The following is a 22893-nucleotide window of genomic DNA, read 5'->3' on the forward strand; positions in this document are numbered from 1 at the left end:
CTCTCTTCAGTGAGTCCACTTTCAGGGCTTGAGGGATCTTCTCCTTAGTAGGGCTGGTGTCAGGCAGCTGATTGCTCTGCAAAAGAAACTTGGATATTGGAAACAGGATAAAAAGAGCCATTTGGCTCTTGATGAGATCCTCAGCTAGGAAACATGCCCTGCTTAGGACAAGGTCTTAGCTCAAGAGTCCAGAAATCCATATAGATCTTTCTCAGGTCACTTTTCCTTTTCCAGCATGCCTTGCTCTCCAACCAACGTTCCTGCCACTCAAGCCCCTCATGCAAGGATTCCAATTTCCTCTCTTGCACTTGATTAGACTTTACTATATCAATTCCAGTCTCCCAAGTTCATAACTTAAGAGCTTTCTTTGACTCTTTCCTTTCCCTTACTTCTCATATCCAATCAATTCCAATATTCTATAGATTTCACCACATCTCTCATATTTTTCCCTTCCTCTCTATTCCCACTTTGCTAGTACAGGTCCTCATTACAACCTGCCTAGAACACTGAATTTGTAGAGGCAAGACATTGCTGAAACAGTCTTCTAATAATCTTCCTGCCTTCTTTCTACCCTTCAATCCATTTTTCATACTATTAGAAGATTAATCTTCCTTATATATTGGCCTGTTCTTATAATAATAGAATTAGGGCTGGAATGGTTCAAAGAGGCCATCTAGATCAAACTCTTCATTTTATGAAGAAATTGAGGCCCAGAAAAAATGAGTGACTTGCCTAAGGTCACACATGTAGCAAGCATCTGAGGTAGGATGTAATGATATAGATTTGTTTAAATATGTTTAATGATTACCTATTATACATTAAGTAAAGTTTAAATTCCTTTGCCTAGAATTCAAGGTTCTTTTTCCAACAGCACTCTTTTCTAAATAAGCAATATCTTGCAAAGTACAATTGACACGAGACATTCAGTAAATGTTTATTTTTAAAATGATGGGGGGAAAAACCTTCTTGACTTTGCTATTTCCTTTAGGTATTATTAAATTTCTTGCTGCCTTTTCAATAAGCTTTTGGAATAAGCACTCTATATATGGCTTCCATTTCTTTCTAATCCAATTTTTAAGCCTTTGCCTTCTATTCCAAGTCATAAATGAAATTACTCTTTAGTAAAACTAACTAGTCTTTTCTGTGCTTTTATCTTCCCTGACATCTCAGCAGTATTTGATATGTGGGATCATGGTTCCTTCTTGGCTCTGAAATCCCTTAGATACCCTTCTACCTCTATGACCATCCTTCTGCTTTACTTCCTTCTCTAAACTTCAAATGTTGTACATCTTAGTTTCATGTTCATCTCTATCCACTCCCTAGCAGAGCTCCTTTATTACCTTGATTGTTTCAAACTGTCATGTTTATGTGGTGACTTTAAATGTGAAACCTATTTCTCCACCTGTGATCTTTCACCTGAGCTCCAGTTCTACATCTCTAAGTATTCACAAGGATCTCTTGTTATTGTTTAAAACTCAAAAAGATGAAATCAAACCTTCTCCAAACTATCCTGAACTCAAGGATTTAACAGTCAATTATATATCAACTATAAACCAAGAAAGCCAGCTCTAAAATCCTGGAATCAGTTTGCACTTTTCTTTCTTATTCTTTATTCAGAACACTACAAAGTCCTGATATTTCCCCCTTTTTAATCTTTTCTACCCATTACTGCCTCTTCAATCCATCTATTACAATTCCCACCACCAGTTGCCTATTACCTGTGTCTCCACTACTACAATAATCTCCTTACTGGTCCTCTTCCTTAAGCCTAAACCACTTCCAATCCACATACAATGTGCAATTTTATTGTCCTTACCCATTAATTTTCATGCTCTACTATCTTCTGGCCAAACTTTAATGGCTTTCTACTTCCTAAAGATGAACACATTTCTCATGTTGTAACTTTCTCTTCCTATCAAACTTGTTCTCATACACTAAATTATATGAACCTACAACTGCAGCCAAACTGACCTACTTATCTTTGAGCAACATAACTTGGATATCCCTCATAACCATTCTTGTGACTGAAATTCTCTCCCTCTTCCTCTCCCTATCCATCCTTCAAGGACAAGCTCAAGTCTCACCCTTTTTTGTGAGACCTTTCTTAACTCTCTTAGTCTTAACTGATACTTCTTTTCTAAATCCCACAGAACATTTTCTGCATTCCTCACCTAGTATTTAGTGTATGCTGGCTTATAATGTATCTAACATAATTTCTCTTTTTAAATAAGTGTCCTATATTAGTTGAAACCCCTTTGAAGACAGACAACTATGGCTTACATTCCTATACCCTCAGCACCTATCACAATAAGGACAAATAGTAGGTGTTCAAGAAAATTTTCGTGATAAATAAAACATCAATATGCATTTCTTCTTCATCATAAGGATTATTTTTCTATTGTAGCAATTCAGAACCATGTTTACACTTTTAGTAGATTATAGAATTTTCAGTATCCCACAAATCCTACCACTATTTCCCTCTCAGAAAGGATATGTTGCTACATGTTGAGAATAAATTATTATTTGGTATTTTGATGGTTTCATTTTAGTTCTATTTGATTTATCAACTATTTTAGGATCTTAAAATTATCCACAATGTAGTTACACACACATGCATGCAAGCATACACACATACATCTCCTTTTCTAATGGAAAGGGACAATACTTGTAGTTGCAGTTGTTAACATTCCTGAGCTAAAAGAATGCAAAAAGGAAAAAAAAACTAAATGTGTTGAAGCATTATAGTATGATATGAGAAGCAGTATTCTGGGAATTCTCTATTGAGAGTGATATGTAATTGGGTTCTTATGGAAGATATCTAGTTCTTAATGAGCAAGGTAGTCATTATGGGAAGTTGCTTCTTGCCAAATTTTACAGACAATATTAAGTATCTTCTTAAATTAGTGGAGTATATGATTTTCTAAAGAATCCATTTTCATATCATCTGAAGTGGACCAGAAAAAGTGAAGAGATAGTAGCAATTCAAAGACTCTACCTGACAGGAGACGGACTAGATGCTTCTGTATCAGGCTCTGAGGAGAGGTAATTCTCTGTGCCACAGCAAATTGTACTAATGCTTTCAGGCCACTGTGCTAAATTGGAAGAAAGAAGAAAAAAAGGGGCAAAAGAGAAAGGCAATAATTTGTACAAAGATATTCAAAGTAATGATGTTAAACTTGTGGGAAAGTTGAAAACAATATAACAAAGGAATGGTCAAATTAATTCTGACAGAGTAATATGATGGAATTTTGTTGGAAAACATATAACTAATGATAATATATGAATATCTGGATAAATGTATATTCAATAGTTAAAAATTTTTAAATACTCCTAACTATATAAAGTACATATATGTGAAAGAAGAGATTGAAAAGGAATTTGTGGAGATGCAAATAGTTAAATTTTATTACTCAGTAACTTTTTATTATAAAGTGGCTTAAGTTCCTAACATATATCTGTGATATATATATATATATAAAGGAAAGATGATGGACATAATAAGTGTTACAAGCACTTCAACATCAGGCAGGTAAAAAGACTATTGACTACTTCCCTTCCCATTACCTGTCCCCATTACATTTCCCCTAAGTACCGTGGGCAACCCAGACCCCACTGGGGCAGCCAGCTAGGAAGAACACTTAAATGAACTAGATATGCCCCAAATAGAAGCCTTACAGTGAGAGAGAGGAGTACATCAACCCTTACCATCTATCATGATCCTATGCTTACAGATCTCTGGGAACCATGGACACTGCTATCTGACCTTCTGATGCACCAAAAGGGGTCCTTAAAAGTTGGGCCTTTCCATTTGTCCAACCACCATGCCCTTAGTAAGTACTTCAAGGTCTTTCAATCTACCTTGAACTCTTTTATATGTGTTGTAATCTCCAATTAGGAGTATGAACTCCTTAGAAGCAGGGAATGTCTCTTCTTTTTCCAACTCTTAGAATAGTGCTTGCTACATAAATGCCTTTTTGTTCATTTTCTTCCTGAAAAACCATTGTAATTCAGTATCGGCTATTCAAATTTGAAAGGTCTTTGACCCCCCAAAAGCACTTATTTTAACTTTGATAAAATTTCTTATGAACTCAGAATACAACTTTGGAGTATTAACTTGATGTATTTTGAATCCCAGAACTGTATGCTTTTGCTAATATGAATTGAGAAATTCTAAAGCAGATTATGACAGAGAAACAATTGAAATGAATTCTGAACTCATGAAGAGTTTGTTAGCTTTGGGCTTCCTTACCATATTCCACACAGAACACCTCAAAGCAGTTCCTCTGGACCAATATAAAATTCTTATTTCTTCCAAATCTGGGTTTACAAATCTATACTCATTCCATGTTCATCCTCATAGGACCACAGTGTTTTGCACTCTCAAAGAGTTAGGATTTGTTAGAGGGATGAGTTCCAGATATGTTTAATTCAAAATCATGCCAAAAGAAGAATTGCTAAAACACTGCTCCCTTAGAAGGCAGAGGAAAGACTGTTAGGAAAGGCAAGGATCTCCAAGTTCAGGATCATAATCATGAAAATAGCTGGCTGCCAAGAAGACAGGAGGGAAATGGTACTGGACATAAAGTTGGTTTGTGTAGAGGCAGAGGAATTCTATCTCCCCAGATAAATGACCCACTGTCTGCTTCACAGGAAGTTTCTGGAGTGAAACTGCTTCAAGATCTCCCTCCTGTCAACCCACAAAGCTCTAGAGTATTGAAGATGGGATTTTGATGGGAAGAATGAGCCAAGAAGTGAGAAGATAACAAAGGCCAGCTTGCTGCAAACTGCTTACATGGACTAAAATGAACAAGTATCACTTGAAAATCATTTTACTCTGGAATATGTTTCATGAGTAATCATTCTAAAATGAAGTTAGAATAAAAATTTTGTAAATGTGCTAGGAAGTAGGTAGCTATTCTCCAACAAAATACCAGCTAAGATTTTTGAATTTTGATTTCTTGCATATGATAAGAAATTAATGAGTTAAACACGATCACTGGATTAATACTGAACTCCTGAGAATAAACAACACAAATAACATATTACTTGGGATAATAAAAATAATAACAATAGTTACTTAGGATATACCTGTCTATTCTGAAGGGCTCCAAAAAGAGGTTTGCCTTCATCTTCCAGCAGGTTTTCTTAAAAACAAATAAAAAAAAAGCATTAAAATTATGGAGTCTAAAAACCATAGCATATATAGTTATATTTTATGTATTATCCCCACTGTAGTGGGATAGTAATAGTAATCATACTATTTTGTTCTCATTACAATAGTTTGAAATGTTTCCCTTCAAAATTTCTATTCTAAGCAAGATGCAAAATTCCTCAGTTTTCTAAATAAATTAGTATTAGGTGATCAAATAGAGTTAAAATAACTTAAACAATTTAATTTGAAAGACTGCTTTGTGATACAGATAAATGACTCACCTGGGAAAAGAATAAGAATTCCAGCTTACTCTTGGCTATATCTCTCCCATACCCCTCCCTACACACACTTTAATTGCATCTTTTTCTTACAGGTGGTTTTAGTTAGTATTCTTTTTTTTTTAATTCTTATCTTCCATATTGGAGTCAATACTGTGTATTGGCTGCCTATATATGAAATATACTTTTAAAAATGGTCTTGGGTTTCAGTATTCAGATGAATCATTAAAGCAATAGATAAAGAGAAAAGAGAACAATAACTTTTTTGAGTTTCGGTTTTCCCAACAGTGGAGTTTTTTGTTTTTTTTTTAAGCCCTTACCTTCCATCTTAGTATTGATTCTAAGGTAGAAGAGTGGTAAGGGCTAGGCAATGGGAGTTAAGTGACTTGCCCAGGGTCACACAGCTGGGAAATGTCTTATGCCAGATTTGAATTCAGGACCTCCCATCTCTAGTCCTGACTCCAGTCAAAACCAATATACCCTCTTCCTTGAAATGTAATTCAGGTTTTTCCAAGATGACCTCAGGATCTTGGAATGCCCTCAAAAGACTCTGTCAATGGTTAGACAACAAGATAAAATAGTCCAGAGTTCATTCAAATGGCAGGGAAAAGAGAATAGGAAGAACTTTGTGGAGGATGGGCAAAAGTGAGGAGAGATGAGGCAGGGAGACCACTCAGAGGGCTATTGATCTCACCCAGGGTGAGGCAACAGGGCCTGCACTAAGGTAGTGGCAGTGTTAAAGGAAATAAGAGGTCGTATATAAGAGATGTTGTAAAGGTAAAATGAAAACGTTGCAATAGGTGGGATATGGAAGAATCAGAGAGTGAGGGAGTAGAAAATGACAGTTTAGGTTTAGAGCTTGGATGATTGAGAAGATGGTGGTATTCTTGATAGTAAAGAGGAAATTAGGAAGAAAAGAAGGTTTTGGTGGAATGATAATGAGTTCTTTTGGACATGATGAATAATATAAGATACCTATAGAATATCTAATTCAAGATGCCCAAAAAGGCAGTTGGAAATGAGAGACTGGAGGTCTGAAGAGAGGCTAGGGCTAAATAAATAAAGTTGATAATCATCTGCTTAGAGATAACTGAAATGAGACTGAGGGAGATCATTAGATTAGCATCTCTTAAATAAGCAGTCTGATATAGCTGTTTACCACAAGAGTTAGCCAAAACCCACAAAAGGATCAGAAAACACTTTTGGTCTTCTTTCAAAAGCATGAAGAGAGGGCAAGGAGGATTTTGTAGTGTGTTTCAGATGATACTATGTTTGTGTTGTGTTTCAACAGTACATTATGTAGTAACATCCATGAATGTAGAAAATACAAGTTGGTCTCCATCCTACAGGAAAAAAAATCAAAGAGCTAGAGAAACACATTTTCCCTTTCTATATTATCAGGAAGAATCAAGTGATGCCAAAAACAAGGAAAAATCTCCGAGTCTCAGTTCCTCATCTATAAAATGTGGATAATAACATTATTTACCAAATAATGTTATTTGAAGATTAGATAATATGATATATGTAAAGTGTTTGAAATACAAAAATCTCAGACTTGGAAGGAGCCTCAATGGGTCATTGAATCCCATCTATATTGAAGTAGGAACCCACTTTACAATGTTCCCTAAAAATGGTTATTCAACTTCTAGTGGAGAATTATTTATTTTACAATTAATAAGTATGACCTTTCATAATCCAGAACTAAAACTTATACCACTGCTATCTAAATAACACAATATAAATCAAGTTTTCTCCTTTCAAATCCATTCATAAAAAAATCCATCAGCTTTCTCAAACTTAGATGATTACAAGTAATGTTGTATAGTCGAGTTTCAAGTTTGAATCCTGCCTCTAACACTTAATATGTTACCACAGACACTTCTCAAAGCCTATTTCTTTATATATAAAATGGAGATAATATTTGTGCTACCCCTACCCCATAGGGTTATCGGAAGGAAAGCACACTGAAAAGCTTCAAGTGCTATGCAAATGTGATTTGTCCTCTCTACAGCCTAACTTAATCCATAGACATATCTAAACAACTTTTTAAAAGATCCATATTTTAAAAAATGGTACATTTTGAAAAGAAGCTGTTCTAAATAATCCTCCATTTGATTCCCTTATTCATTTTACCAATAGACTGGATGGTGAAAGCACAGGTGCCCCAGGTCATTGCAGGAATCCGAGGATCAGTTTCATCAGGAGGCACCTTCAGTACAACTCTATAAATAGTTGTGGCAAAGAGAACCAACATCTCTTTTATGCTGCTAGAGAATTTGACTCTGAAAAGAAAAAGAAGAAAAGCTCAGCTTGTTAATGTAAGTATTGCCTACTGATGAATAGTCAAAATGTTCTAAAAAAGAAAGAAATGTAACCTTTTTTATGATATAGACCAGTTCTTTGTGAAATTACATATAGGAGAATATATACATGCATATATATTCTCCTATATGTAAGAAAAAAAATACTGTTGCTCATCAGGGCAAGCAATTTATTCTATTCATCAGGAATTTAACCCTATGCATGCTCAATGACAAACTGACTGTGAGATTGGAAAGAAAAGGAAAAAGCAGATTTGACTTTACTTGATCAGATCTGGGTCTGGAAAGGAAACAAATAAGCATTAATGCTGGCATGTATACATGGCAACATTTTATACTGATGTAAGCTAGAAGTTTCTAGTTATGCAGATTTTACTAATAGTGAACATTTGATACAACAATGGAATAAAGAATGTCAAAAAGCATCATACCTGGTAAAGCATTTGAGTGAACCTATGGCACGTGTGCAAAAAAGGGTATATAGAGCTCTCTGTGGGCACACAAGTTGTTGCCTGCCAGTTTGTTACTAGAAAGGCAGAGGGACTTATGGGAGCTGCTCCCTTCCCCCTCTCCACGATGCTGAGGACATTTTTCACTTCATCACCTCCTTGCTCAGCAACCTAATGGGAGTGGCAGAGATGGGAAGGGAGTGAAGAGCTCAGGCTATTCCCCTACTCTTCTCCACGAATGTCCTCCCTTCACCTGCCTCTCTGCCCAGCAACAAAATGGGAGTGCTTGCTCCCCTGTCTGGGCAAAGAGGCAGCGGGACATGTGTGGCATGGGGTCTCTGGGGAGGGATGGGGCATGCCATATGGTCTCTAAAAGGTTTGCCATCATTGCCTTATAAGCTAGCCATATGATACTTATTTGTAGTATACCTGATACTTTTCAAAGTATTTATCCATATGTTAATTTATTTTATCCTCAATTAACTTCTGTAACACACAGGGCAGGTTTAACCCCATTTTACAGACTGAAGTTCATAAAGGTAAAGAAATATATCTGAGGTCACAGAAAATCAGTGGGGAAAACTGAAATTCGAACTCAAGAGTCTTTTATGCTTCCTAGTGCAGTTATTTTTCTATGATCTTTTAGAGTACTATTTACTAGCTCAAGCCCTAATGAGAGCATCAGGAATTACTTCATATAATCATAGATTTAAAACTGGAAAGTACCTTAGAAGGTATCGTATTCAAACTCTCATTTTACAGATAAGGAGATGAAGTGATTTTCCTAGTTATAAAAGTAAGTGGTACTACTAGATTTGTACCCTAAAGAGATAATAATGAAAAATGCTTGTACAAAAATATTCATAGCTGCATTCTTTGTTGTGGCAAAAAATTGGAAACCTTGATTGGGGAATGGTTGAATAAATTGTGGTATATGATGGTGATGGAATACTACTATGCTGTAAGGAATGATGAACTGTATGATTTCTATATGAACCAGAAGAACCTCTAGGAACTGATGCAGAGTGAAATGAATAGAACCAAGAGAATATTACAGACAGAAAGTGAAACATTGTGGAACAATACAATTTAATAATCTTTGTTAATACAAAACAATCCCAAAGGATTTATGAGAAAGAATGCTAATCACATTGAGAGAAAGACCTGTAGGAGTAGAAACACAGAAGAAAAAAATGATTTATCATTTATTTATATGGATATGTTATTTGGGGTTTTAGTTTTAAAGACTGCTTTATTGCAAATATGAATAATATGGAAATAGGTATAAGTGATAACATTGTATAACACAGTGGAATTGCTTATTGGATCTGGGAGGGAGAAGAGAAGACGGGAGGGAAAGAAAACAAAATATGTAAACATGGAAAAATATTTTAAAAATAAAAAAGTTACATGGTAGAATCAGAACATTCCAATTTCAAGCACACTTTTCTTTGTGCCATACTACTTCTCACTTGACCTATTCATGGGAGGAGATGCAGCTAGGTGTACTGGATAAAGACCTATATTAAGAAGTCACAAGAGGCCTAGGCTTAAATGTGTAAAAAATAGACTCAAATACAGGACTACAATCCCCACGAGCCTTTGCTCCACCTCCCCAGAATGCCTTGTAATCTCACCTGGGCCAAGATCGAGAAGGTATTTAAGCTGATTCAAAGGCTTTTGAGAGTCTCTCTCTCCTGGCTCTTTTTGGACTTCCTTTTTGGAGAAGGCGCGGCTCTTACGTGATATGAGGTTATTTTGTCTAGGCCTCTGGCCTAGGCACATGTTTCTTACTTGAATATTCTTTAATCTTTAACATTTAATAAACCTCTAAAAAATATAATACTTCTTGCAGAGAGAAACTAATTTTTACCTGCCTCGCCTGTCTCAGTCTCCCCAGTCTCCCCTAAATTTTAATCTTTACAAATGTGACATTTATTTTGCATAACCATACCTAAATCACATAAAATTTGACCTTCAATTTCCTCATTTATAATATAGGGATAATAATATAATAGCAGGGTACTAGGGATCAATATAGATATATATATCTTATCCTTTGCAACTCTCAAAGTACTATATAAATATCAGCTGCTATTATTATTACATTCTATGGTGAAGTTAGTTAAAAAAAAAATAGGATAAAGAAATTTATAAAACATTTCCTACAGGGAAAAATATTAAATCTCAATTTTATTCATCCTAAAAAATGTCTGATGAATATTGAAACACTTACGAAGGCTGAATCCCAAAATTCAGTATAGAATGGAATTCCAAAGTAGTATCACCCATTCCTTGATTGACCAAGATGGAAACTTTTGACTTCTCTCCTTAAAATAGGGAAATAGAAAAAAAATAAATAAAAAGAAATAAATTAATTTCCTCAGACTGACAGTCAAGGTGATTTTTGTAATTCATTTTATAATGACTCATTTTAATTATTTCCCATTTTCCCCCAAATTCCACAGCCTATTGTTTCTGAAAAGTTTTCATGCTGGTTTTGATGACAAAGTGTTGATAAAAAAAGAATATCAGACAATATATTTGGTATTTTCAAATTCACATAGTATATACCAAATCATTAAAAAAGAAGTTAAGAGAGATCTGAGTTATTAAACTTTGAGCTAATTAGAATAAAGAAGGCCATTGCATTCCCTAGTTTCTTGGTCTTTACTTACCCTAAAGTCACTGACAGCTTGTTATTATCACAAGTGAATTTTCTTAACTGAAATATTAAAGAATAAGTAGGTTTTTTTTGTCTGAACGTGTAATTTCATCAACATACAGAATTCCTAATAAGGAAATGCTGCTCTCTACCAATGCAGATTGGCAAATGCTCTATAGTCTATAGTCTTAGTCCCAGAGGTACTCACAGGGTTAAGTGGAAAATCATGGTCACATAGCTACAATGTCAGGGATGAGGCTTGAACCTGAGCTCAAGGACTTCAGAACTGAGGAAGCTCTCTATTCGCAAGGCAAAACTGCCTCTCAAATGGAATCAAAGTACAGGGATAAACAAAAATCATGATTAAAGAATAGATTCCTATTTCCTTTACTGTGAAGCAGGGATAAGCTATACTCAGATTTTAAGAGTTAATTTTCTTGCATATCTCTAGATTCATGTTGGTAAAAAAAAAATATATATATATATATAATATATATATATATTCACGGGGACTTCCGGTCAAGATGGCGGCTTAGAGAAAGCAAAGTTCAGATCTCCTGAAACCCTTCCTTACCGATCTCAAACCGAATGCTCCTAGGACACCGAAATTCAAAACAATCAATAGCATAGACCCTGGGAGTGCTCCTCTTGGACCTGGACCAAAAGGTATGCCACCCCCCCCCCAAAAGCCAGAACCCGGACCTAAGGGGTAGGCAGAAGGAAGGTCCTAGGACCCATCCCCCCAACCCAGAGCGCCGAGTCCAAGTCCGAGGCAGCAGAGGCAACCTCAGAGCCACACGGCCTGCTATTCTGAAGGCCGCTTCCTGAAAACAACCTAACCCAGTGGAGGGGGCACCCAGACAGCAGGGAAACAGAGAGGGATGGGGGAGCTTGTAACCCCCTGGGAGGAGCCCTCAGAGCTCCAGGAAGCCGCGGCCCCTCCCCCTCAGAGAGCAGGGACTTCTGAAAAAACAGCAACCCTCAGGATTGGCAAAAGGGCCTCCGGAGCTGGCTATTCTGAAGGCCACATCCTGAAAACAACCTGACCCAGTCGTGGGGGCACCCAGACAGCAGGGAAACAGAGAAACGGGGGTGGGGTGGGGGTGGGTAGATATTGTAACCCCCTGGCTGGATCCCTCCATCCAAGTCTCAAGTCCCTGCCTCAGGGCACACTCAGTTCAATCCAGGGAAAGCTAATCTTCTTATCAGGAGCCCTGGCCCAGAGCTCCAGGAAGCCGTGGCCCGTCCCCCTCAAAGAGCAGGGTCTTCAGAAACAACAGTAACCTGCAGGGCTGACAAAAGGACCCCAGGTCCGGCTATTCTGAAGGCCTCACTCTGAAAACAACCTAACCCAGTCGAGGGGGCACCCAGACAGCAGGAAAACAGAGAGACAGGGGAGCTTGTAACCCCCTGGCTGGTTCCCTCCATCCAAGTCTCAAGTCCCTGCCTCAGGGCACACTCAATTCAATCCAGGGAAAGCTAATCTTCTTATCAGGAGCCCTCACCCAGAGCTCCAGGAAGCTGAGGCCCCTCCCCCTCAGAGAGCAGGGTCTTCTGAAACAACAGCAACCCTCAGGACCGGCGAAAGGCCCCCAGGGCCTGTTATTCTGAAGGCTGCTTCCTGAAAACATCCAGACAGCAGGGAAACAAAGGGGGTGGGGGGGAGCTCGTAACCCCCTGGCTGGATCCTTCCATTGGAGTCTCAAGAAAAAAGTCCCTGCCTCAAGGCATACTAAATTCAACCCAGGGAAAGCTAATCTCATTAGGAGCTCTCAGAGCTCCAGGAAGCCGCGGCCCCTCCCCCCACAGAGTGCAGGCGCTGGCCAGCTAAGGCACAGGAAGAAGGGCCAAGCTAGGCTTACAGCGTGGAAGTAAGGCAACGGAGAAGCATCAGGAGGGTGCGGAGGAGAGGAGGGCAGTAACAGGGACACACCAGCAACTCCTGGCTTCCCGGGAACACAGAACAACAACTGCTTAAAACGGACAATCTGTCTAGGGCTAAAACCTCTGAACACCAGATACAGATAAGAAAAGCTAATATCACACACACACACACACTCAGATAGAGATGGCAAACTCCACAGAAGCACAAAAGTCCCAAAATTAAAAAAAAAAAACAAGAAGAAAGGGGCGACTTTGGACACATTTTATGGAACAAAAATACAAATCACAGAAGAGATAGAAGAGGAAACACAAGCAAATGCTCCGAAACCTTCCAAAGGAAATGGAAACTCTCCACAAACCCATTAATAATTTGGATCTGAAATGATCAAAAAGATGGAAGCCTTCTGGGAGGAAAAGTGGGAAATAATGAAAAAGAAATTTATGCATCTACAAAACCAGTTTGACCAAACTGAAAAGGAAAACCAGGCTTTAAAGCAAGAACTAATAAATCAAAGCCAAAAGACCAAGAAATTAGAAGAGAACATAAAATATCTCACTGACAACGTGACAGATTTGGAAAATAGAGGGAGAAGAGATAATTTAAGAATAATTGGACTTCCAGGAAAGCCAGAAATAAACAGCAAACTCGACATTGTAATACAAGAGATAATCAAAGAAAATTGCCCAGAGATTCTAGAACAAGGGGGCAGTACAGCCACTGACAGAGCTCACAGAACACCCTCTACACTAAACCCCCAAAAGACAACTCCCAGGAATGTAATTACCAAATTCCAAAACTCTCAAACAAAAGAAAAAATCCTGCAAGAAGCCAGAAAAAGACAATTTAGATATAAAGGAATGCCAATCAGGATCACACAAGACCTTGCAAGTTCCACTCTAAATGATCGTAAGGCATGGAACATGATCTTCAGAAAGGCAAGAGAGCTGGGTCTTCAACCAAGAATCAGCTATCCAGCAAAACTGACTATATACTTCCAAGGGGAAGTATGGGCATTCAACAAAATAGAAGATTTCCAACTTTTTGCAATGAAAAGACCAGAGCTCTGTGGAAAGTTCGATATCGAAAATCAAAGAGCATGGATTACCTGAAAAGGTAAATATGAAGGAAAGGGAAAAGGAGAAAAATGTTATCTTCTTCTTTTACTCAAACTCTCTTCTATAAGGACTACATTTATATCAATCTATGTATACTAACAGGTGGGGAAAATGTAATGTGTAAATAGGGAGAAAAGAAAGACCAAATAGAATAATCATTCTCACACAAAGATTCACATGGGAAGGGGAGGGGAAGAAAACTCATATAAGCAGGAGAGGAAGAGAATTTTTACTTGAACCTTACTCTCAGGGAAATCAACTCTGAGAGGGAAAAACATCCAGATCCATTGGGATCTTGAATTCTATCTTACCAAACAAGGGTAGGGAGAAGGGAAAACCAAGGGGGGGGAGGGGGAGAGGGAAAACAAAAGGGGAGGGAAAGAGAGGGGGGAGGGAGAGGGAACAAAAGGGGAGGGACTAAAAAGGGAAACATATCAAGGGAGGGGATAAGGGGGACCGATTCAAAGTAAATCACTGGACTAAAAGGTAGAGCCGAAGGAAAAAAGGTTAGAATTAGGGAAGGTTATCAAAATGCCAGGGAGTCCACAAATGACAGTCATAACCTTGAACGTGAATGGGATGAACTCACCCATAAAACGCAGACGAATAGCAGAATGGATTAGAATCCAAAACCCTACCATGTGTTGTCTTCAAGAAACACACATGAGGCGGGTTGACACCCACAAGGTCAGAATTAAAGGATGGAGTAAGACCTTCTGGGCCTCAACTGACAGAAAGAAGGCAGGAGTGGTAATCATGATATCTGATAAAGCCAAAGCAAAAATAGACCTGATCAAAAGGGATAGGGAAGATAATTATATTTTGTTAAAAGGGACTTTAGATAATGAGGAAATATCACTAATCAACATGTATGCACCAAATAATATAGCACCCAAATTTCTAATGGAGAAACTAGGAGAATTGAAGGAAGAAATAGACAGTAAAACCATATTAGTGGGAGACTTAAACCAACCATTATCAAATTTAGATAAATCAAACCAAAAAATAAATAAGAAAGAGGTGAAAGAAGTGAATGAAATCTTAGAAAAATTAGAATTAATAGACATATGGAGAAAAATAAATAGGGATAAAAAGGAATACACCTTCTTCTCAGCACCACATGGCACATTCACAAAAATTGACCATACATTAGGTCACAGAAACAAATGCAGAAAAGCAGAAATAATAAATGCAGCCTTCTCAGATCACAAGGCAATAAAAATAATGATCAGTAAAGGTACATGGAAAACCAAATCAAAAACTAATTGGAAACTAAACAATATGATACTCCAAAATCTTTTAGTTAGAGAAGAAATCATAGAAACAATTAATAATTTTATCGAGGAAAATGACAATGGCGAGACATCCTTTCAAACCTTTTGGGATGCAGCCAAAGCTGTAATCAGAGGTAAATTCATGTCCCTGAGTGCATATATCAACAAACTAGGGAGAGCAGAGATCAATCAATTGGAAATGCAAATAAAAAAACTCGAAAGCAATCAAATTAAAACCCCCCAGCAGAAAACCAAACTAGAAATGATAGAACTATTGATTTAATAAATAAGACAAGAAGCTGGTACTTTGAAAAAATAAACAAAATAGACAAAGTACTGGTCAATCCAATTTAAAAAAGGAAGGAAGAAAAGCAAATTATTAGCATCAAAGATGAAAAGGGCGACAGCACCTCCGATGAAGAGGAAATTAAGGCAATCATTAGAAATTACTTTGCCCAATTATATGGCAATAAATACACCAATTTAGGTAATATGGATGAATTTATACAAAAATACAAACTGCCTAGACTAACAGAAGAGGAAATAGAATTCTTAAATAATCCCATATCAGAAAATGAAATCCAACATCCTATCAAAGAACTTCCTAAGAAAAAATCCCCAGGGCCTGATGGATTCACCAGTGAATTCTATCAAACATTCAAAAAACAGCTAACTCCAATACTATACAAACTATTTGACATAATAAGCAAAGAGGGAGTTCTACCCAACTCCTTTTAATGACACAAACATGGTACTGATTCTAAAACCAGGCAGGTCAAAAACAGAGGAAGAAAACTATAGACCAATCTCCCTAATGAATATAGATGCAAAAATCTTAAATAGGATACTAGCAAAAAGACTCCAGCAAGTGATCAGAAGGGTCATCCACCATGATCAAGTAGGATTTATACCAGGGATGCAGGGCTGGTTCAATATTAGGAAAACCATCCACATAATTGACCACATCAACAAACAAACCAACAAGAATCACATGATTATCTCAATAGATGCAGAAAAAGCCTTTGATAAAATACAACACCCATTCCTATTAAAAACACTAGAAAGCATAGGAATAGAAGGGTCATTCCTAAAAATAATAAACAGTATATATCTAAAACCATCAGCTAATATCATCTGCAATGGGGATAAACTAGATGCATTCCCAGTAAGATCAGGAGTGAAACAAGGATGCCCATTATCACCTCTACTATTTGACATTGTACTAGAAACACTAGCAGTAGCAATTAGAGAAGAAAAAGAAATTGAAGGCATCAAAATAGGCAAGGAGGAGACCAAGTTATCACTCTTTGCAGATGACATGATGGTCTACTTAAAGAATCCTAGAGATTCAACCAAAAAGCTAATTGAAATAATCAACAACTTTAGCAAAGTTGCAGGATACAAAATAAACCCACATAAGTCATCAGTTTTTCTATATCTCCAACACAGCTCAGCAGCAAGAACTAGAAAGAGAAATCCCATTCAAAATCACCTTAGACAAAATAAAATACCTAGGAATCTATCTCCCGAGACAAACACAGGAACTATATGAACACAACTACAAAACACTCTCCACACAACTAAAACTAGACTTGAACAATTGGAAAAACATTAACTGCTTATGGATAGGACGAGCCAATATAATAAAAATGACCATCCTACCCAAACTTTTTATCTATTTAGTGCCATACCCATTGAACTCCCAAAATATTTCTTTACTGATTTAGAAAACACCATAACAAAATTCATTTGGAATAACAAAAGATCAAGGATATCAAGGGAAATAATGAAAAAAAAAAACACATATGATGGGGGCCTTGCAGTCCCAGACTTTGTTAAACTATATTACAAAGCAGCAGTCATCAAAACAATTTGGTACTGGCTAAGAAACAGAAAGGAAGATCAGTGGAATAGACTGGGGGAAAGAGACCTCAGCAAGACAGTATACGATAAACCCAATGATCCCAGCTTTTGGGACAAAAATCCACTATTCGATAAAAACTGCTGGGAAAATTGGAAGACAGTGTGGGAGAGACTAGGAATAGATCAACACCTCACACCCTACACCAAGATAAATTCAAAATGGGTGAATGACTTAAACATAAAGAAGGAAACCATAAGTAAATTGGGTAAACACAGAATAGTATACATGTCAGACCTTTGGGAGGGGAAAGGCTTTAAAACCAAGCAAGACATAGAAAGAATCACAAAATGTAAAATAAATAATTTTGACTACATCAAATTAAAAAGCTTTTCTACAAACAAAACCAATGTAACTAAAATCAGAAGGGAAACAACAAATTGGGAAAAAATCTTCATAGAAACCTCTGACAAAGGTTTAATTACTCAAATTTATAAAGAGCTAAATCAATTGTACAAAAAATCAAGCCATTCTCCAATTGATAAATTGGCAAGGGACATAGATAGGCAGTTCTCAGATAAAGAAATCAAAACTATTAACAAGCACATGAAGAAGTGTTCTAAATCTCTTATAATCAGAGATGCAAATCAAAACAACTCTGAGGTATCACCTCACACCAAGCAGACTGGCTAGCATGATAGCAAAGGAAAGTAATGAATGCTGGAGGGGATGTGGAAAAGTAGGGACATTAATTCATTGCTGGTGGAGTTGTGAATTGATCCAACCATTCTGGAGTGCAATTTGGAACTATGCCCAAAGGGCGACAAAAGAATATCTACCCTTTGATCCAGCCATAGCACTGCTGGGTCTGTACCCCAAAGAGATAATGGACAAAAAGACTTGTACAAAAATATTCATAGCTGCGCTCTTTGTCGTGGCCAAAAACTGGAAAGCGAGGGGATGCCCATCAATTGGGGAATGGCTGAGCAAATTGTGGTATATGTTGGTGATGGAATACTATTGTGCTAAAAGGAATAATAAAGTGGAGGAATTCCATGGAGAATGGAACAACCTCCAGGAAGTGATGCAGAGCGAGAGGAGCAGAACCAGGAGAACATTGTACACAGAGACTAATACACTGTAGTATAATCAAATGTAATGGACTTCTCCATTGGTGGTGGTGTAATGGCCCAGAACAATCTGCAGGGATCTAGGAGAAAAAACACTATGCATAAGCAAAGGATAAACTATGGGAGTGGAAACACCGAGGAAAAGCAACTGCCTGACTACAGTGGTTTAGGGGACATGACAGAGGAGAGACTCTAAACGAAACTCTAATGCAAATATTGACAACATAGAAATGGGTTTGAATCAAGAACACATGTGACACCCAGTGGAATCACGCGTCGGCTATGGGGGGTGGGGGGGAGGAAAAGAAAATGATCTTTGTCTTTAATGAATAATGCTTGGAAATGATCAAATAAAATATTATTAAAAAAAATAATAATATTCACTATAAGTGGTGGTAATGTTTCCAGAAAGAGTGTTTAGGTCTAAATACAAAAGTTAATGAAATTCACTTTAATTAAGTAATTTAATTAGCTTAATTAAGTCAAGAAGAATATTTGGTAAAAGATAACCAACACATACCAGTTAGAGGAATGTTTAGAAAATAAGGATTTATTTTCTATACAATCATTAAGCAGTCACATTTCAAGTGGGGTTCTTAATATGCCATGGCCTTATTCTTCAGTGACCATTTTGAGTGCCTAGCATAGTGACACTTGAACTTTAAATGAATGAATGGCAATACCCTCAAATGATATAGTTTGACTTTTAATAACATGATGTACTCTTTTTTTAGAAATATCCTAATAGTTTTTACTGTCATTGATATCACTATGATGAAGATCCCAACACAGCTACATCTAACTTTGCTGTGTAATTGTCATCTACATCTTCTCATACATTTATCACAGGAGGAACCATCCAGCATGGTAAATACCTTCCTTACAATATCCTGACATTGCAGATATAGTAATAGAGCAAAGAGTCATTTATCAACTGTCCTCATTCTCATTATGTAAATGATCCATCTTTAGAATAATACTGTTATTTTTTTTAAAAGGATCTTTGTTTCAAAAAGCTTGGGAGTCATTAAAAGCACTTCATAATTTCTGAAAGGCAATACAATACAACCCGTTAGGTCCAACTCAGTGTCCAAATTTAACACAGACAAAATGGAATTCAATCTCTTATGACTCAAACTGGCTCCCTCTAGCAATTTGCTCATTTGTGTCATCAGCCATTCATGGGACTTTGGTGTCAATTTGCTCATTTGCGTCATCAGTTATTCATGGGACTTTGGTGTCATTTGGGCTCATTCCTCTATATCTCATTGGTCCTCCTTAGTTAATAATTTCTCTAAGTTTAGTTATATTTATTAAACAGTACATAATTATGGAATACATCCATTGTGCCTACTATTTTACCACTACCACCCTTTTTCTGGCCTGTATAACTTCATGCTTAGATTACAGTAGTAGCTAAATACATATTTTTGCTTATACTTTGCCACCAATCTATCCCTCAAACTATAAAATTAAATTTTCAAATACCATTACAATCCTTCTAGTCTACTTATAAAAATTTAATGCTCCCAAATGACTACAGAGTCAGATCAACTCTATTCTGGCATTCAAGGTACTGAAATACATTTTCCACTACTATCTATCCAAATCCTACTGATTTTTGAAAGTCTAAACAAAATCTTATTTTGTAAAGTCTTTCCTGCCTATGCCAAAACTGTCTTTTCTCTGAAATCCTATAGCATTTATCTAATTTTGCACAACATTAAATATAATATTGATATTTTAATTAATGGCACATAAATCAAATATCTTCAAAAAAATTATGTCATGTAATTATTTTCTATTTCCTTAATAGCAGTACTGAGCACAATGGAGGCTTTCAATGAATACCTGCTGAATTCAATATGTAGATAAAAAATAAACATATCAAGTTCATAAGGCGTAAATTTATAAACTTCAGCTTTCAGAAAAAAACATTCTTTAAACTGAATTAATTTTATTTAGGATTTGATTAAATCTAGGGACATTATCTATGAATAAAATTCAAGGCATCAGAAGCAGAGAAAACTAAAGGAATTAAATTCAAGGGGTCTTGAGAATAGTTAAGGGAATGAATAAGGGTCCAAAAATGTGGTTTAAAATACTGATCTGTTCCATCAACTCAATCTTCCTCTTTAGAGATTAGAAAAGTTTTGCTTTCTCTTGTAGAGTTAACTAAAATGTATCCTTATCCTATTGCTACCCTTTAAATATATCTTTCAATTTTTACACAAAGCACTTTATATATTGGTCTTTGGAAGCTAAAGAACATTTATAGTAAAAATAAAAATGAAGTATCTTGTTACAAACAGGATTAAAGTTGATCTTCTGTATACTCAATTTAAATTAAACCTGCTTTAATGCCTACTGCCTTGCATTCTGTAAAATTTACCACATTTGCACTTGAAAATAATCTTTGAAAAAGTAATGAGGGAATTAATCTATTTTTCCTGACAATAATTAAGTTTCTGACAATCAGGTTTTCATGCAGTTCATCTTAAAGTAAGACATAAATCAAACCTTTAGCATTTTTCACACTGTATCCTGATATTCGAGCTATAACAGTTTCTATCCACCGTGCCAAGGACAAAAGTTGAGCAACAGCTTCTGCATTCTCACTGAGAAAATAAAATGAAAAAGTTACTAAAAATACAGGGTTAACAATTCATGATTATGTTCCAGACTTGGAGTCTTCCCTTAAAGGTATATGATAGACCAAGTTTCTCTAAGTAGCTATAACATCTATGACCTATAAATGTAGCCTTCTTTTTGAACTATGAATACAGAACATAGAAAAAAGTATTTTAAGTGTGAGGTCCTAGGATATAAGATTTGAACACCATTACTCTACTAGTTAAAGAGAAACAGATTCTTAATAATAATAAATAAAAGATTCGAGGAACTACAGGTAGCTTAAAAAAAAACCTAGATGATAAAATGTTAACTTTTTTTTTTCCAAAAAAGAACACACTAAAATGAAATGAGAATAAAAACAAATGAAGACTGACAGACTAAGGTCTGATCTGAGAATTTCTCTTTTCTCAGAAGGTTAAGTATAGACTGATCAGTTCTAACCATTTTTTCTTCTTATATCTTATAGTTCTTAGAAGCTTCATAAAATCCTCATGTACTTTTAAGTATGAATAACTTAATAAAGTAGAAATGGCATTCAATGACATTTAAGAAAAGACTAATTAAAGTCAGAGCAACTACATTGCAATGTAGTTTCATGTCAAATCATGTGAACACTGAAAAAATGGCTACTGTATGAATATTCTTGGTCTTCCTGTGATGTTAAGAGACAACTGAGAGTAATCATACTATAAATATCTGGTGACAGATCCACACAGAATAAGAACCTGGGGCTGTATTCTAGTCCTTTGGTTAGAAGATACCACTCATGTCTAAACTGAGAAGAAAATTCGCCACTCATTCACAGAAAGATGAACAACACTGAAACTGAACTTATAAGTGGATAAGTATATTTTTTAAAAAATAGGTTCTGTGAATGATTCCAAGTTTGCAGGAACCTGGAACCCACAAGGAAACTATAGTAATTGTACATGAGGTACTTCACAGAAATCCACACAAAAAAAGTAGAATAAAGTCTGGTTCTACTTTCATTGAGCTCTGTACCACTACATAACTCCATACTACTATGGAGCATTACCATTATACAAAGAACATATATGTTATATGCTCCAAGTTATATATACTCCTTCTTTATTTGTGAGGAGTTTCCACTTGACTTTTCTGTTTTGGTACATGCTAAAAAAAAAAATTTCTTAAAGAAAAAACTTACCTTCTTTCCATCTCCCTATTTGCCTACAGTATCACTATTAAACTTTACCAAAGGCTGTCAGATTTGTACAGCTTCTTGGTTTATACTTGAGGAGATATCTAAATCAAGTTCAACAGAATGGCACCAAGACCATCCCTCACAAAGCTTCCACTGAGGCTTATCTCCAAATCCTCTCTGTGCCAGAGAAACTGAGGTTGTCCTTGGTAAGGGAGCCCTGTTTTCAACTCTACACCACCCCTTTCCTTCAGGGAACCTCAATATATTAGTGCAGCAACCGACAACAACCACTCTCAGGGGAAGTGAGAGGAGAGTAGGTGCTAGCCCATTCAGGCTTCAATCCTCTCTCATTCAAATTCTTCTCCAGAAACTCCTTGAGAAACCCTTCTGATATACCATCAAAATTAGTGGAGAGCAGGAGAGAACCTTTATTTTAACCTCAGTAACCTCCATTTTTACAGTCTTTACTATTCCTTTTGTGATGCTAAGAGATAAATGAAAGTAATTACACTATGAATATCTGGTAACACACAAAATAAGAACCTAGGGTTATATCCTAGTTCTTGAAGACATAGAAGAGCAGCTTTTGAACTTTTAATTTTTTTTCTCAATTAACAAATATTTATTTATTCTTACCTTTTCCCACCAGTTGGGATAAAAAGAAGAAAACAAAAATAAAACTTTTGTCACAAAGGTGTACAGTCAAGCAAAACAAATTTCTGCATGGGTTATATACAAAAACTATATCTCATTCTGCTCTCTGAGTCCATTACCTCTCTGTCAGGAACATATATTAAGGGTTGCACTTATTTGCATGAGAGGCAGTGAAGCATAGTGGGTAGAGTGCCAAACCCAGCAGTCAGGAAGACATGGGCTTAAAGCCTACCTCTTGTTCCTGTGTGACATCTGGGCATGACTCCCAGGTTTGGTTTCATCTTCAGAAAAATGGAGCTAATAATATCTG

The 22893-nt window shown here is 36.4% G+C and overlaps 1 protein-coding gene across 1 annotated transcript in view; it reads right to left on the minus strand.

Moving 5' to 3' along the window:
* The window catches only part of UBR1 (ubiquitin protein ligase E3 component n-recognin 1), a 178880-nt gene that overhangs the window by 24975 nt on the left and 131012 nt on the right, over window positions 1-22893 (minus strand). Inside the window, exons 33-37 of the mRNA XM_056810343.1 lie at window positions 20651-20748; window positions 10437-10530; window positions 7564-7712; window positions 5089-5144; window positions 2996-3092 (exon numbers count right to left, since the gene is read on the minus strand). Of these exons, the coding sequence (XP_056666321.1) occupies window positions 2996-3092; window positions 5089-5144; window positions 7564-7712; window positions 10437-10530; window positions 20651-20748 (494 nt within the window). The remainder of the gene's footprint in view (window positions 1-2995; window positions 3093-5088; window positions 5145-7563; window positions 7713-10436; window positions 10531-20650; window positions 20749-22893) is intronic.

Source organism: Monodelphis domestica, chromosome 1 (assembly GCF_027887165.1).
Source record: "Monodelphis domestica isolate mMonDom1 chromosome 1, mMonDom1.pri, whole genome shotgun sequence".
NCBI classification, from domain to species: domain Eukaryota; kingdom Metazoa; phylum Chordata; class Mammalia; order Didelphimorphia; family Didelphidae; genus Monodelphis; species Monodelphis domestica.